We start from the raw sequence: 15,351 nt of genomic DNA, 5'->3' as shown, positions 1-15,351 counted from the left end.
GGGACTGAGGCTGGGTGGGAGTGGGACTGAGGCTGCTTGGGAGTGGGACCGAGGCTGGGTGGGAGTGGGACCGAGACTGGGTGGGAGTGGGACCGAGGCTGGGTGGGAGTGGGACCGAGGCTGAGTGGGACCGAGGCTGAGTGGAGGTAGGACCGAGGCTGAGTAGGAATGGGACCGAGGCTGTGTTTGAGTGGGACCGAGGCTCGGTGGGAGTGGGACTGAGACTGGGAAAGGGATCGGGCCGCGTGGGAGTGGGTTCGAGGTAAGATGGGAATGGGACCGAGGCTGGGAGCGTGACCGAGGCCGTGGGACCGGGGCCGAGGCTGCGTGGGAGTGGGACCAAGACTGCATGGAAGTGGGACCGAGGCTGGGTGGGACCGAGACTGAGTGGGAGTGGGACCGAGGCTGGGTGGGAGTGGGACCGATGCTGAGTGGGACCGAGGCTGAGTGGAGGTAGGACCGAGGCTGAGTAGGAATGGGACTGAGACTAGGTGGGAGTGGGCCCGAGGCGGGTGGGAGTGGGACCAAGGCTGAGTAGGAGTGGGAACGAGGCTGAGTGGGACCGAGGCTGGGTGGGAGTGGGGCCGAGGCTGCGTGGAGTGGGACAGAGCTGATTGGGAGAGGGACTGAGGCTGCGTGGGAGTGGGACCAAGGCTGGGTGGGAGTGGGACCGAGGCTCCGTGGGAGTTGGACCGAGGCTGGGTGGGAGAGGGACTGAGGCCGAGTGGGAAAGGGATCGAGGCCGCGTGGGAGTGGGTTTGAGGCAAGATGGGAGTGGGACCTAGGCCGCGTGGGAGCGTGACCGAGGCCGGTTGGGAGCGGGACCGAGGCTGCGTGGGAGTGGGACCAAGGCTGCATGGGAGTGGGACCGAGGCTGAGTGGGAAAGGGACCAAGGCCGAGTGGGAGTGGGACCGAGGCCAGGTGGAAGTGGGACCTAGGCCGCGTGGGAGTGGGACCGAGGCTGCGTGGGAGTGGGACTGAGGCTGCGTGGGAAAAGGACCGAGGTTGAGTGGGAAAGGGACCGAGGTTGAGTGGGAGAGGGACCGAGGCTGAGTGGAAGAGGGGCCGAGACTGCGTGGGAGTGGGACCGAGGCTGCGTGGGAGTGTGACCGAGGCTGAGTGGGAAAGGGACCGAGGTTGAGTGGGAGAGGGACCGAGGCTAGGTGAGTGGAGACTCACATAGGTGAGGGTGGAGAGCGCTCCCAGGTAGCAGACACACACCAGACCCAGGACAAACAACTCCCTCCTCCTAGACAACAATTGGGGGAACTCATCCAGCATGGCTGTGATCACCCCCTCCAGACCGGCAAACTACACAGGGAGACAAGATGGGAGAGACATTAAATTGAAATTTGAATTGAGAGAGAGAGAGAAGGAGTAGGAGCCAGTAGAGGAGTAACTCAGAGGAGAGAGAGAGAGAGAGAGAGAGAGAGAGAGAGAGAGAGAAAAGGAGAGACAGATGAGAATGATGAGTGAGAGAGAGGAAAAAATCATAGCGCAGCTATAGAAAATCTCTATAAACAGGCAAACCCAGACAGAAAGACACAAACTGGCCCTTATGCATAACAATAAGTTCTGCTGACAGTACACCCCCCCCCCTCCCCCACCCACACTCAGAACCTGGCTGAATACACACTCAACACACTCAATAAACTAGTACACATAATAGAAGTACATTTATGTAAGAAAGGAGAACTGATTTGAAAACCAGTCTCATCATTCTGTGTGCATACTGTGTGTGTGTGCCACTGACCGTGCTGTCCAGCCCCAGCATGATGATCATGAGGAAGAAGATGATGGCGAAGAAGGTGGCAGCGGGCATGTTGGCGATGGCTTCAGCATAGATGATGAACAGCAGACTGGGACCTGGCAGAAGACAGACAGTCAACACGTTAGGAAAGGGAGCACACACACACACACACGGTCGAAATGTGGCATCTTAACTGTCTTCTTTCATGTTTGAAACCACTTAAGGCATCGTAATTATTTCCATACGGGTCCCTGAGGATGTTATATATGGTGTTGGGCCTTGATCAAAAAGGAATAGTGAGCACTTAGTCCTGTCTTGATGGAGGCGAGAGTAACTAGAACCGTAGCAGAGAATTTGTTATGTCCTCTCTTTGAACTCTCTTTCTTACCTTAGGACTCTCCACGGTCTGGGCTGTACTCACTTGCCAGATGTCTGACCTCAGATAACCTCTGAACTATCTGGGCCTGTGTTCCCAAAGCGTCTCAGAGAAGGAGTGCTGGATCTAGGATCTGGTCACCCACTCCTACTTTCTAGCAAAGAGCAATTTCTCAAGCAAGAATTTAGCAAGGACTGTCTGGGAGTGGTCTGAGTGGGGAGGGGGAAACTGAAAACTAGCTGTTATTGGTAGAGGTTTGGTGCTCTTTCTTATTGGTGATGTCACCATGGAAGGCCAAACCTCGATCCCAGCAGAACAGGCTGAAATTTCAGGAGCTCTTTTCAAACAGCTCCTACACTAAAAGGGCATTATCATCCTTTTCACTATTTCACAGTATTATACCAACCTCATAGTGTGGAAATATATATAAAACACAGGAAAATCATGTTTTTGACTGCACTGGGCCTTTAAGATCATATTGAATAAGATTACAAGCGAAGGGAGAGGACACCTGATCCTAGATCAGCACTCCTACTCTGAGACTCTTATGAATATGGGCCCTGATGTAAAATAAATAAATCGTACAACAACTGCTACATATGAAAAGTCGATTTTCAATTTGGGATTTGATTGATTTACCAGCATCCTTGGCTACGGTCTCCACGCCTATTTTGCGCATCTCAGCCATGTAGCCGAGCACAGTAAAGATGACAAACCCAGAGAGGAAACTGGTCAGGCAGTTCACAGAGCTGGTCACCAACGCATCCCTGAGAGAGGGGGATAAAGGGATGGTGAGAGGGGAAGAGAAAAGTAGGGAGGTGGAGAGAGAGGGAGAAAGATAGAGACAGAAAGAGGGTGATAGGAGAAGAGAGAGGATTAACAACCAGTCACAGGCAACATAAAACATTTCACATGGCAGGTTCATAAACAGATTGTACTGTATCAAGAGAAATGGAGTCTGACTTGTAGCAGTTGTTGTGAAAGGGGTTGTAGCTGGCAAAGGCCAGGAGCACCCCAAAACCTGGCCCCAGAGAGAAGAAGATCTGAGCTGCAGCATCAATCCATACCTGTGAGAGAGAGGGGGAGAGAGAGAGGGAGAGAGATGGGGGGAGAGAAATAGGTGGAGAGAGAGAGGAGAGAGGGAGGGAGAGGAGAGAGGGAGAGAGAAAGGGAGGGGGAGAGAATGGGAGGGGAGAGAGAGGGAGCGAGAGAGGGGGAGAGAAAGAGGTGGAGAGAGAGGAGAGAAATAGGGAAAGAGAGAGGGAGAGTTAAAGGGAGGGGGAGAGAGTGAGGGGGAGAGAGAAGGACAGAGAAAGAGAGCGGGAGAGAGGGGGAGAGGGAGAGGGGGAGAGGGAGAGAGGTGAGAGGGGAGAGGAGGGGAGCGAGAGGGAGAGAGAGAGAAAAGGGAGAGGGAAGAGGGGGGAGAGAGAGGGGGAGATGGGGAGAGAGAGAGGGGGAGAGAGGGAGGGAGAGAGGAGGGGATTGAGAGGAAGAGATAGGGCGAGAGAGGGGGGAGAGTGGGAGAAAGAAAAGGGAGAGGGGGAGAGGGGGGGGAGAAGGAGAGAGAGAGAGAGGGGAGAGGGAGAGAGAGAGAGAGAGAGAGAGAGAGAGAGAGAGAGAGAGAGAGAGAGAGAGGGGGAGAGAGAGAGTGAGAGAGAGGGGGGAGAGGGAGAGAGAGGGGGAGAGGGAGAGTGTGAGAGACAAACTAGAGATTAGGAAGACATCAGGCAGAAAAATTCGATGTCAGCATGTTGTATGATGACACAAGATTGGCTGGAAACCGACACCAATAGTTGGCTAACTCACTGTGGTGCTGAGTAGTTTCCCCCAGTCAGGTTTGAGGTAGAAGACCACGCCCCTCCAGGCCCCGGGCAGAGTGGCCCCACGAACGAGTAGCACCAGCAAGACAAGGTAGGGGAAGGTGGCTGTCACCCACACCACCTGAGAGAGAAGGGTGGGGGAGAGAGGGGGGGGCGAGAGAGAGAGAGAAGGGTGGGGGAGGGAGAGAGAGAGAGAGAGAGAGAGAGAGAGAGAGAGAGAGCAGGGTGGGGGCGAGAGATAGAGAGGGAGAGAGAGGGAGGGGGAGGGAGAGAGAGGGGTGGGGGGGAGAGAGAGGGGGGTGGGGGAGAGAGAGAGGGGGAGGGAGGGGGAGCGAGAGAGAGTGGTGGGGGAGAGAGAGAGAGAGAGAGAGAGAGGGGGAGCGAGAGAGAGAGACGGGTGGGGGAGAGAGAAAGAGAGGGAAAGAGAGAGAGCAGGGTGGGGGCGAGAGAGAGCGAGAGAGAGAGAGGGTGGGGGAGAGAGAGAGGGAGGGGGAGGGAGAGAGAGAGAGACGGGTGGGGGAGAGAGAAAGAGAGGGAAAGAGAGATGGGCACGTGTGAATAAAAGACATCAGTGAGAAACAGATTTCACAGTATTTACCGACTATCATCTACTGTTTGTCCATCCCTCTGCTCACCTTGCCAGAGGTCTTGACTCCCTTCCAGATGCTGAAGTAGACGATGGTGAAGATGAACAGGAGGCAGAGAGCCAGCTGCCAACTCACACTGCCTAGCTGGTGCAGACCTGGAGACAGGTGTACCTGCAGTACCTGACGCCTATACGGAACAGAGAGGGATGAGCAAAATGGATGAGGAGAGGAGGGTAAAGAGAGAGGGGGATGAGGAGAGGGAGGGGTGAGAGAGAGGGATGGGGAGAGGGGGGGTCCAAACAGGGAGGGGAGAGGGATTGTCAGGAGAGAGGGATGGGGAAAGAAGGGAGAAGGGGATGGAAACAGGGAGGGGGGAGAGGGATTGTGGAGATGAAGATGAGAAATCAGATGGGGGAGATGAGAAGATGATGCGCTGGGAAAGAAGGTTGAGAAGAGGGGATGGAGAGATGGGGAGAGGGGGAGATGGGGGAGATGGGGAGATGTGGAGATGGGGGAGATGGGGAGAGGGGGAGATGTGGAGATGGGGGAGATGGGGAGAGGGGGAGATGTGGAGATGGGGGATGATGGGGAGATGTGGAGATGGGGAGATGGGGAGATGGGGAGGGGGGAGATGTGGATGAGATGTGGAGATGGGGATGGGGAGATGGGAGATGAGATGGGGAGATGTGGAGATGGGAGATGGGGGAGATGGGGAGATGGGGAGATGATGGGGAGATGTGGAGATGGGGAGATGGGGAGATGTGGGAGATGGGGAGATGTGGAGAGATGGGGAGAGATGGGGGAGATGGGGAGAGGGGGAGATGTGGAGATGGGGAGATGGGGAGATGGGGAGATGGGAGATGGGGAGATGGGAGATGGGGGGGGAGATGGGGAGAGGGGGAGATGGGGAGAGGGGAGATGTGGAGATGTGGAGATGGGGAGATGTGGAGATGTGGAGATGGGGAGATGTGGAGATGGGGAGATGTGGAGATGTGGAGATGGGGAGATGGGGAGATGGGGAGATGTGGGATGGGAGATGGGGAGATGGGGGAGATGGGGAGATGGGGAGATGGGGGAGATGTGGAGATGTGGAGATGGGGAGATGGGGAGATGGGAGATGTGGAGATGGGGAGATGGGGAGATGGGGAGATGTGGAGATGGGGAGATGATGGAGATGGGGATGTGAGATGGGGAGATGTGGAGATGGGAGATGTGGAGATGGGGAGAGATGGGGATGGGGAGATGGGGAGATGAGATGGGGATGGGGAGATGGGAGATGAGATGGGGAGATGTGGAGATGGGGAGATGGGGAGATGGGATGGGGAGATGAGATGTGGAGATGTGGAGATGTGGAGATGGGGAGATGGGGATGGGGAGATGTGGAGATGTGGAGATGGGGAGATGGGGAGATGGGGAGAGATGGGGGAGATGGGAGATGTGGAGATGGGAGATGGGGATGAGATGGGGAGATGGGAGATGGGAGATGGGATGTGGAGATGGGAGATGGGGAGATGGGGAGATGTGGAGATGGGGGAGATGGGAGATGGGGAGATGTGGAGATGGGGAGATGGGGATGAGATGGGGAGATGTGGGAGATGGGAGATGTGGAGATGGGGAGATGGGAGATGTGGAGATATGGAGATGGGGAGATGTGGAGATGGGGATGTGGAGATGGGGAGATGGGAGATGGGGAGAGATGTGGAGATGTGGAGATGGGGAGAGATGGGGATGGGAGATGTGGGAGATGGGGAGATGGGGAGATGGGGAGATGTGGAGATGGGGGAGATGGGGAGATGGGGGAGATGGGGAGATGTGGAGATGGGGGAGATGGGGAGAGGGGGAGATGTGGAGATGTGGAGATGGGGAGATGTGGAGATGTGGAGATGGGGAGATGGGGAGATTGGGGAGATGGGGGAGATGGGGAGATGGGGAGATGGGGGAGATGTGGAGATGTGGAGATGTGGAGATGGGGAGATGTGGAGATGTGGAGGTGGGGGAGATGGGGGAGATGTGGAGAGGGGGAGATGTGGAGAGGGGGAGATGGGGGAGATGTGGAGATGTGGAGATGGGGGGATATGGAGAGGGGGAGTTGTGGAGATGGGGAGTAGGCAAGACATGGAGAAGGGAGTAGGCAAGAGATGGAGAAGGGAGTAGGCAAGAGATGGAGAAGGGAGTAGGCAAGAGATGGAGAAGGGAGTAGGCAAGAGATGGAGTAGGCAAGAGATGGAGAAGGGAGTAGGCAAGAGATGGAGAAGGGAGTAGGCAAGATATGGAGAAGGGAGTAGGCAAGAGATGGAGTAGGCAAGAGATGGAGTAGGCAAGAGATGGAGAAGGGAGTAGGCAAGAGATGGAGAAGGGAGTAGGCAAGAGATGGAGTAGGCAAGAGATGGAGAAGGGAGTATGCAAGAGATGGAGAAGGGAGTAGGCAAGAGATGGAGTAGGGAGTAGGCAAGAGATGGAGAAGGGAGTAGGCAAGAGATGGAGTAGGGAGTAGGCAAGAGATGGAGAAGGGAGTAGGCAAGAGATGGAGAAGGGAGTAGGCAAGAGATGGAGAAGGGAGTAGGCAAGAGATGGAGTAGGCAAGAGATGGAGAAGGGAGTATGCAAGAGATGGAGAATGGAGTAGGCAAGAGATGGAGAAGGGAGTATGCAAGAGATGGAGAAGGGAGTAGGCAAGAGATGGAGTAGGCAAGAGATGGAGAAGGGAGTAGGCAAGAGATGGAGAAGGGAGTAGGCAAGAGATGGAGAAGGGAGTAGGCAAGAGATGGAGTAGGCAAGAGATGGAGAAGGGAGTAGGCAAGAGATGGAGAAGGGAGTAGGCAAGAGATGGAGTAGGGAGTAGGCAAGAGATGGAGAAGGGAGTAGGCAAGAGATGGAGAAGGGAGTAGGCAAGAGATGGAGTAGGCAAGAGATGGAGAAGGGAGTATGCAAGAGATGGAGAAGGGAGTAGGCAAGAGATGGAGTAGGCAAGAGATGGAGAAGGGAGTGGGCAAGAGATGGAGAAGGGAGTAGGCAAGAGATGGAGAAGGGAGTAGGCAAGAGATGGAGAAAGAGATGGAGAAGGGAGTAGGCAAGAGATGGAGAAGGGAGTAGGCAAGAGATGGAGTAGGCAAGAGATGGAGAAGGGAGTAGGCAAGAGATGGAGAAGGGAGTAGGCAAGAGATGGAGTAGGCAAGAGATGGAGAAGGGAGTAGGCAAGAGATGGAGTAGGCAAGAGATGGAGAAGGGAGTAGGCAAGAGATGGAGTAGGGAGTAGGCAAGAGATGGAGAAGGGAGTAGGCAAGAGATGGAGTAGGGAGTAAGCAAGAGATGGAGAAGGGAGTAGGCAAGAGATGGAGAAGGGAGTAGGCAAGAGATGGAGAAGGGAGTAGGCAAGAGATGGAGAAGGGAGTAGGCAAGAGATGGATCAAATGAAAACGACAAGGCTACAAACTGAACAAACATAATGTAGATGCGTGATGCTGATCCAACTGACGTGCCTCGTTTAAATAAAGGTTGAATTAACAAAATAAAACAACTGAAGAAGGGTATAAGTTAACTTGGCTAAAAGAACTCTCGGTCTCTCTCAAAAAGGCTGTGGAACAAGTCTCAAACACACACACACACACACCTACACACACACACACACACACACACACAGAGGGGTTTTGACATACAATTCTTTCAACTTACATGTTGGACAGGAGCTATAGGAGGACGGGCTCACTGTAATGGCTGGAATGGAACGGTATCAAACACATAAACATATGGAAACCACATTTGACTCTGTTCCATTCCAATGAGCCCGTCCTCCTATAGCTCCTCCCACCAGCCTCCATTCTTCCTGCTAGGCCACCATGTCTCTGTCAATGACTGATTTCAACTGTGCTGAATCAGCTCTGTTAAAAGTAGTGATGAAGTCGGGAGTCACATAGGGCGGCGCACAATTGGCCCAGCATCGTCCGGGTTTGCGCTCATCGCACTCTAGCGACTCCTTGTGGCGGGCCTGGCGCCTGCAGGCTGACCCCAGTCGTCACTTGAACGGTGTTTCCTCCGACACATTGGTGCAGTTGACCGACTTTTCGCCTAAGTTTTCTCAAGTTGGAGCTACGTTTGGGTCGACTTAACCTTTCAAGTTCAGGTAACACTTTAACTGACAAGAGGTGGAACCCGTTAATACTAATTAGTTTAAACAACTACAATTGTTTGAAAGTGTAGCCTGTCTACCGTCTGTATACCCTATAGGAAACATCCCTCCTCATTGTTTCACCCACTGCCTCCTTCCTCTCGTTTTACCTCCCGTCAATCCGCCACATCCTTATCTCCCTCCACTTGTCCATCTTCCCTACCTGCCTTTCATCCACCCACCCAGTCACTCTGCCCCGTCTCGACTCTCTCTTCTCTATCGAGCCCATCATGCCGTCTACCCCTCTCTCCTCCACTGTCGCTGGCATCTCTGTGCTCGTCCCTCCGCCATGCTCCTTTGCACTTACATGGTCTTGACTTACGTATAGAACTCCTCGGCGGGCGAGGTGGACGTGTTGGTCCAGGTGACGTTGCTGTCTGTGGACAGGTAGCGGAGACAGTTGACCGTGTTCCAGGGGTTGGAGCACGTGGTCCAGGGCAGGGTGGGCCGGAACGACGCCAGCAGGTAGTACAGGGCCCACGCCATGATGGTGTTGTAGTAGAACGCAATGTACAGCGCTATGATGCAGATGGCGAAGCCCACACCTAGAGGGAGGGAGAGAAAGGGAGAGAGAGAGAGAGAGAGAGAGAGGGAGGGAGGAAAGTTTGACATGATGTTGTACAGCGCTATGATGCAGATGGCAAAGCCGATAGCAGAAAGAAAAATAACACCTGACTTCACGACTGTACAGGTATAATGCATTACAATGCAGTTATTATAATGCATCGTCAGACTTGTCATGAACCTGTACAGCCCCTTTATTTTTTTATTTTTTTTATTTCACCTTTATTTAACCAGGTAGGCTAGTTGAGAACAAGTTCTCATTTGGGAGATAAAAGTCTCCAACTTCAGCGATTTCTGCAATTCGTTCCAGTCACAGGCAGCAGAAAACTGGAACGAAAGGCGGCCAAATGAGGTGTTGGCTTTAGGGATGATCAGTGAGATACACCTGCTGGAGCGCGTGCTACGGGTGGGTGTTGCCATCGTGACCAGGGAACTGAGATAAGGCGGAGCTTTACCTAGCATGGACTTGTACATGACCTGGAACCAGTGGGTCTGGCGCCGAATATGGAGCGAGGGCCAGCCGACTAGAGCATACAAGTCGCAGTGGTGGGTGGTATAAGGTGCTTTAGTGACAAAACGGATGGCACTGTGATAAACTGCATCCAGTTTGCTGAGTAGAGTGTTGGAAGCTATTTTGTAGATGACGTCGCCGAAGTCGAGGATCGGTAGGATAGTCAGTTTTACTAGGGTAAGTTTGGCGGCATGAGTGAAGGAGGCTTTGTTGCGGAATAGAAAGCCGATTCTGGATTTGATTTTCGATTGGAGATGTTTGATATGAGTCTGGAAAGAGAGTTTACAGTCAAGCCAGACACCTAGGTACTTATAGATGTCCACATATTCAAGGTCGGAACCATCCAGGGTGGTGATACTAGTCAGGTGTGCAGGTAGCGAACGGTTGAAAAGCATACATTTGGTTTTACTAGAGTTTAAGAGCAGTTGGAGGCCACGGAAGGAGTGTTGTATGGCATTGAAGCTTGTTTGGAGGTTAGATAGCACAGTGTCCAAGGACGGGCCGGAAGTATATAGAATGGTGTCGTCTGCGTAGAGGTGGATCAGGGAATCGCCTGCAGCAAGAGCAACATCATTGATATATACAGAGAAAAGAGTCGACCCGAGAATTGAACCCTGTGGCACCCCCATAGAGACTGCCAGAGGACCGGACAGCATGCCCTCCGATTTGACACACTGCACTCTGTCTACAAAGTAGTTGGTGAACCAGGCAAGGCAGTCATCAGAGAAACCAAGGCTACTGAGTCTGCCGATAAGAATATGGTGATTGACAGAGTCGAAAGCCTTGGCAAGGTCAATGAAGACGGCTGCACAGTACTGTCTTTTATCGATGGCCGTTATGATATCGTTTAGTACCTTGAGCGTGGCTGAGGTGCACCCGTGACCGGCTTGGAAACCAGATTGCACAGTGGAGAAGGTACGGTGTGATTCGAGATGGTCAGTGACCTGTTTGTTGACTTGGCTTTCGAAGACCTTAGATAGGCAGGGCAGGATGGATATAGGTCTGTAACAGTTTGGGTCCAGGGTGTCTCCCCCTTTGAAGAGGGGGATGACTGTGGCAGCTTTCCAATCCTTGGGGATCTCAGACGATATGAAAGAGAGGTTGAACAGGCTGGTAATAGGGGTTGCGACAATGGCGGCGGATAGTTTCAGAAATAGAGGGTCCAGATTGTCAAGCCCAGCTGATTTGTACGGGTCAAGGTTTTGCAGCTCTTTCAGAACATCTGCTATCTGAATTTGGGTAAAGGAGAACCTGGAGAGGCTTGGGCGAGTAGCTGCGGGGGGGGGGGGGCGGATCTGTTGGCCGAGGTTGGAGTAGCCAGGCGGAAGGCATGGCCAGCCGTTGAGAAATGCTTGTTGAAGTTTTCGATAATCATGGATTTATCAGTGGTGACCGTGTTACCTAGCCTCAGTGCAGTGGGCAGCTGGGAGGAGGTTCTTTTGTTCTCCATGGACTTCACAGTGTCCCAGAACTTTTTGGAGTTGCAGCTGCAGGATGCAAATTTCTGCCTGAAGAAACTGGCCATAGCTTTCCTGACTGACTGAGTGTATTGGTTCCTGACTTCCCTGAACAGTTGCATATCACGGGGACTATTCAATGCTATTGCAGTCCGCCACAGGATGTTTTTGTGCTGGTCGAGGGCAGTCAGGTCTGGAGTGAACCAAGGGCTATATCTGTTCTTAGTTCTGAATTTTTTGAACGGAGCATGCTTATCTAAAATGGTGAGGAAGTTACTTTTAAAGAATAACCAGGCATCCTCAACTGACGGGATGAGGTCAATGTCCTTCCAGGATACCCGGGCCAGGTCGATTAGAAAGGCCTGCTCACAGAAGTGTTTTAGGGAGCGTTTGACAGTGATGAGGGGTTGTCGTTTGACAGCGGCTCCGTAGCGGATACAGGCAATGAGGCAGTGATCGCTGAGATCCTGGTTGAAGACGGCGGAGGTGAATTTGGAGGGCCAGTTGGTCAGGATGACGTCTATGAGGGTGCCCTTGTTTAGAGATTTAGGGTTGTATCTGGTGGGTTCCTTGATGATTTGTGTGAGATTGATGGCATCTAGCTTGATATATACATTATAATGTCCTATAATCACCATCTATAGATGGTGAAGATAATAACTGGTGGAACGAGAGAGAAGAGAGTTTGTGATGGAGAGGAGAGAGTTTGTGATGGAGAGGAGAACGTTTGTGATGGAGAGGAGAGAGTTTGTGATGGAGAGGAGAGAGTTTGTGATGGAGAGGAGAGAGTTTGTGATGGAGAGGAGAGAGTTTGTGATGGAGAGGAGAGAGTTTGTGATGGAGAGGAGAGAGTTTGTGATGGAGAGGAGAGAGTTTGTGACAGAGAGGAGAAGGTTTGTGATGGAGAGGAGAGAGTTTGTGATGGAGAGAGGAGAGAGTTTATAAGGGAGAGGAGAGAGTTTGTGATGGAGAGGAGAGAGTTTGTGACGGAGAGAGGAGAGAGTTTGTGACGGAGAGAGGAGAGTTTGTTTTTACGTTAGGATTAACACAGTTATGAATAAGAGAGGAGGAAGAGAGTAGGGTAGAGAGAGCGACGAGGCAAGTGGTGGACCCCGGCATTGGACTGATTACACTACCACTATGACCAGACTCCGACCAGATAAGAAGAAAGATTGAGATGAAGGTGTGCTCTGTGTTGTGGCGCTGGTCGGTGCTCACTTGCTCTGTCTATTTTCAAGCTAACTCAAGTTCAACTCAAGTTGGAGATGACATTTGGAAACAGAGATTTACATAACATCATGTTTCTAAGCATGCTGGCATTTCTGTAAGAAATGTGACAATTTCCATAACAGAGAGCTGGACATCATCACAACAAGGGGATGCAGAGACTTTCATGAGGAATGTGCTGAAGGGGTCGGAGAGTTCATATTATCTGTCTCTCTGGATATGCCACTCCACTCCTCTCATCCCCCGACTCCTCTCCTCTCCTCCCCCGACTTCTCGCTTGACTCCTCTCCTCCCCCGACTTCTCTCTTGACTTCTCTCCTCCCCCGACTCATCTCCTCCCCCGACTCCTCTCCTCCCCCGACTCCACTCCTCTCCTCCCCCGACACCTCTCCTCCCCGACTCCTCCCCCCCCGACTCCACTCTTCTCCTCCCCGACTCCTCCCCCCGACTCCTCCTCCCCCGAATCCACTCCTCCCCTGACTCCACTCCTCTCCTCCCCGACCCCACTCCTCTCCTTCCCCGACTTCTCTCTTGACTCCTCTCCTCCCCCGACTTCTCTCTTGACTTCTCTCCTCCCCTGACTTCTCTCTTGACTTCTCTCCTCCCCCGACTCATCTCCTCCCCCGACTCCTCTCCTCCCCCGACTCCTCTCCCGAGTCCACTCCTCCCTTGATTCCACTCCTCTCCTCCCCAACCTGACTCCACTCCTTCCCTGACTCCACTCCTCTCCTCCCTGACCTGACTCCACTCTTCTCATCCCCCGACTCCTCTCCTCTCCTCCCCCGACTCCACTCGTCTCCTCCCCTGACTCCACTCCTGACTCCCTCCTCCCACTCCTCCCCCCGACCCACTCCACTCCTCTCCTCCCCCCCGACTCCACTCCTCCCCCTCCCCCTCCCCTCCCCCTGACTCCACTCCTCTCCTCCCCCGACTCCACTCCTCTCCTCCCCTGACTCCACCCACTCCTCCCCCCCCGACTCCTCTCCTCCCCCGACTCCACTCCTCTCCTCCCCCGACACCACTCCTCCCCCGACTCCACTCATCTCCTCCCCGACTCCACTCCGACCCCTCTCCTACCTGACTCCACTCCTCTCCTACCCGACTCCACTCCTCTCCTCCCCCGACTCCACTCATCTCCTCCCCCGACTCCACTCCTCTTCTCCCTCGACTCCACTCCTCTCCTCCCTTGACTCCACTCCTCTCCTCCCCCGACTCCACTCCTCCCCCCCCCGACTCCACTCCTCCCCCCGACTCCACTCCTCCCTCCACCCGACTCCACTCCTCTCCTCCCCCGACTCCACTCCTCTCCTCTCCCGACTCCACTCCTCCCCCGACTCCACTCATCTCCTCCCCGACTCCACTCCGACCCCTCTCCTACCTGACTCCACTCCTCTCCTACCTGACTCCACTCCTCTCCTCCCCCGACTCCACTCCTCTCCTCCCCGACTCCACTCCTCCCCCGACTCCACTCCTCCCCCGACTCCACTCCTCCCCCGACTCCACTCATCTCCTCCCCGACTCCACTCCGACCCCTCTCCTACCTGACTCCACTCCTCTCCTACCTGACTCCACTCCTCTCCTCCCCCGACTCCACTCCTCCCCCGACTCCTCTCCTCTCCTCCCCCGACTCCACTCCTCTCCCGACTCCACTCCTCTCCTCCCCCGACTCCACTCCTCTCCTGATTCCTACCCTCTCCTGACTCCTCTCCCCTCCTGACTCCTCTCCTCTCCCGACTCCTCTCCCCTCCCCCCTCCCGACGCCTCTCCTCCCCAGACTCCTCAACTCCCCCGACTCCTCTCCTCCCCCCCGACTCCTCTTCTCCCCCGACTCATCTCTTCTCCCCCGGCTCACCCCTTCTCCCGAGACTCATCCCTTCTCCCCCGACTCATCCCTTCTCCCCCGACTCATCCCTTCTCCCCCGACTCATCCCTTCTCCCCCGACTCATCTCTTCTCCCCCGACTCATCTCTTCTCTCCCGACTCATCTCTTCTCTCCTGACTCATCTCTTCTCTCCCAACTCATCTCTTCTCCCCTGACTCATCTCTTCTCCCTCATCTCCTCTTCTCCCCTGACTCATCTCTTCTCCCTTGACTCCTCTTCTCCCCTGACTCATCTCTTCTCCCCTGACTCATCTCTTCTCCCTCGACTCCTCTTCTCTCCCGACTCATCCCTTCTCCCCCGACTCATCTCTTCTCCCCCGACTCATCTCTTCTCTCCCAAATCATCTCTTCTCCCCCGACTCATCTCTTCTCCCCCGACTCATCTCTTCTCCCCCGACTCATCTCTTCTCCCTTGACTCCTCTTCTCCCCCGACTCATCTCTTCTCTCCCGACTCATCTCTTCTCTCCTGACTCATCTCTTCTCTCCTGACTCATCTCTTCTCCCCTGACTCATCTCTTCTCCCTCGACTCCTCTTCTCCCCTGACTCATCTCTTCTCCCTTGACTCCTCTTCTCCCCTGACTCATCTCTTCTCCCCTGACTCATCTCCTCTCCATAACACTTATAAAAATAGTTTTGCCAAGCGTCATTGTGTTAAAAAAATTTGTCAAATCCACCCCCTCCCCTCCTCTCCTCTCCCCCCCCCTCTCTTCTTACCCTTGAAGATGGGGCAGATGTGTTTCCAGATGGAGATGCAGCCGCTGCGGTGGAACTGCCCCAGTGCCAGCTCCATGTAGAACAGAGGCACGCCGCCGAATACTGCCATCAACATGTAGGGCAGCAGGAAGGCACCTGGGACCACGGGTAAAAGACAGAGGGGAGAAGTGGAGTGTGGGGAGAGAGAGGGATGGGGAGATAGACAGAGGGGAGAAGGGGAGTGTGGGGAGAGAGAGGGATGGGGAGATATACAGAGGGGAGAAGGGGAGTGTGGGGAGAGAGAGGGATGGGGAGATA

At 54.1% G+C, this 15,351-nt stretch overlaps 1 protein-coding gene across 4 annotated transcripts in view; it reads right to left on the bottom strand.

Moving 5' to 3' along the window:
* Nucleotides 1-15,351, bottom strand: part of LOC135552680 (sodium-dependent serotonin transporter-like) — a 34,014-nt gene that overhangs the window by 4,298 nt on the left and 14,365 nt on the right. For all 4 annotated transcript variants that reach the window (XM_064984448.1, XM_064984445.1, XM_064984447.1 and 1 more), the window contains exons 3-10: nucleotides 15,055-15,189; nucleotides 9,021-9,243; nucleotides 4,583-4,721; nucleotides 3,934-4,068; nucleotides 3,091-3,194; nucleotides 2,767-2,894; nucleotides 1,755-1,867; nucleotides 1,181-1,312 (exon numbers count right to left, since the gene is read on the bottom strand). In XM_064984448.1, the coding sequence (XP_064840520.1) occupies nucleotides 1,181-1,312; nucleotides 1,755-1,867; nucleotides 2,767-2,894; nucleotides 3,091-3,194; nucleotides 3,934-4,068; nucleotides 4,583-4,721; nucleotides 9,021-9,243; nucleotides 15,055-15,189 (1,109 nt within the window). The remainder of the gene's footprint in view (nucleotides 1-1,180; nucleotides 1,313-1,754; nucleotides 1,868-2,766; nucleotides 2,895-3,090; nucleotides 3,195-3,933; nucleotides 4,069-4,582; nucleotides 4,722-9,020; nucleotides 9,244-15,054; nucleotides 15,190-15,351) is intronic.

Source organism: Oncorhynchus masou, chromosome 13, assembly GCF_036934945.1.
Source record: "Oncorhynchus masou masou isolate Uvic2021 chromosome 13, UVic_Omas_1.1, whole genome shotgun sequence".
Taxonomy (NCBI): domain Eukaryota; kingdom Metazoa; phylum Chordata; class Actinopteri; order Salmoniformes; family Salmonidae; genus Oncorhynchus; species Oncorhynchus masou.
This window is presented reverse-complemented; position numbering and strand designations above follow the sequence as displayed.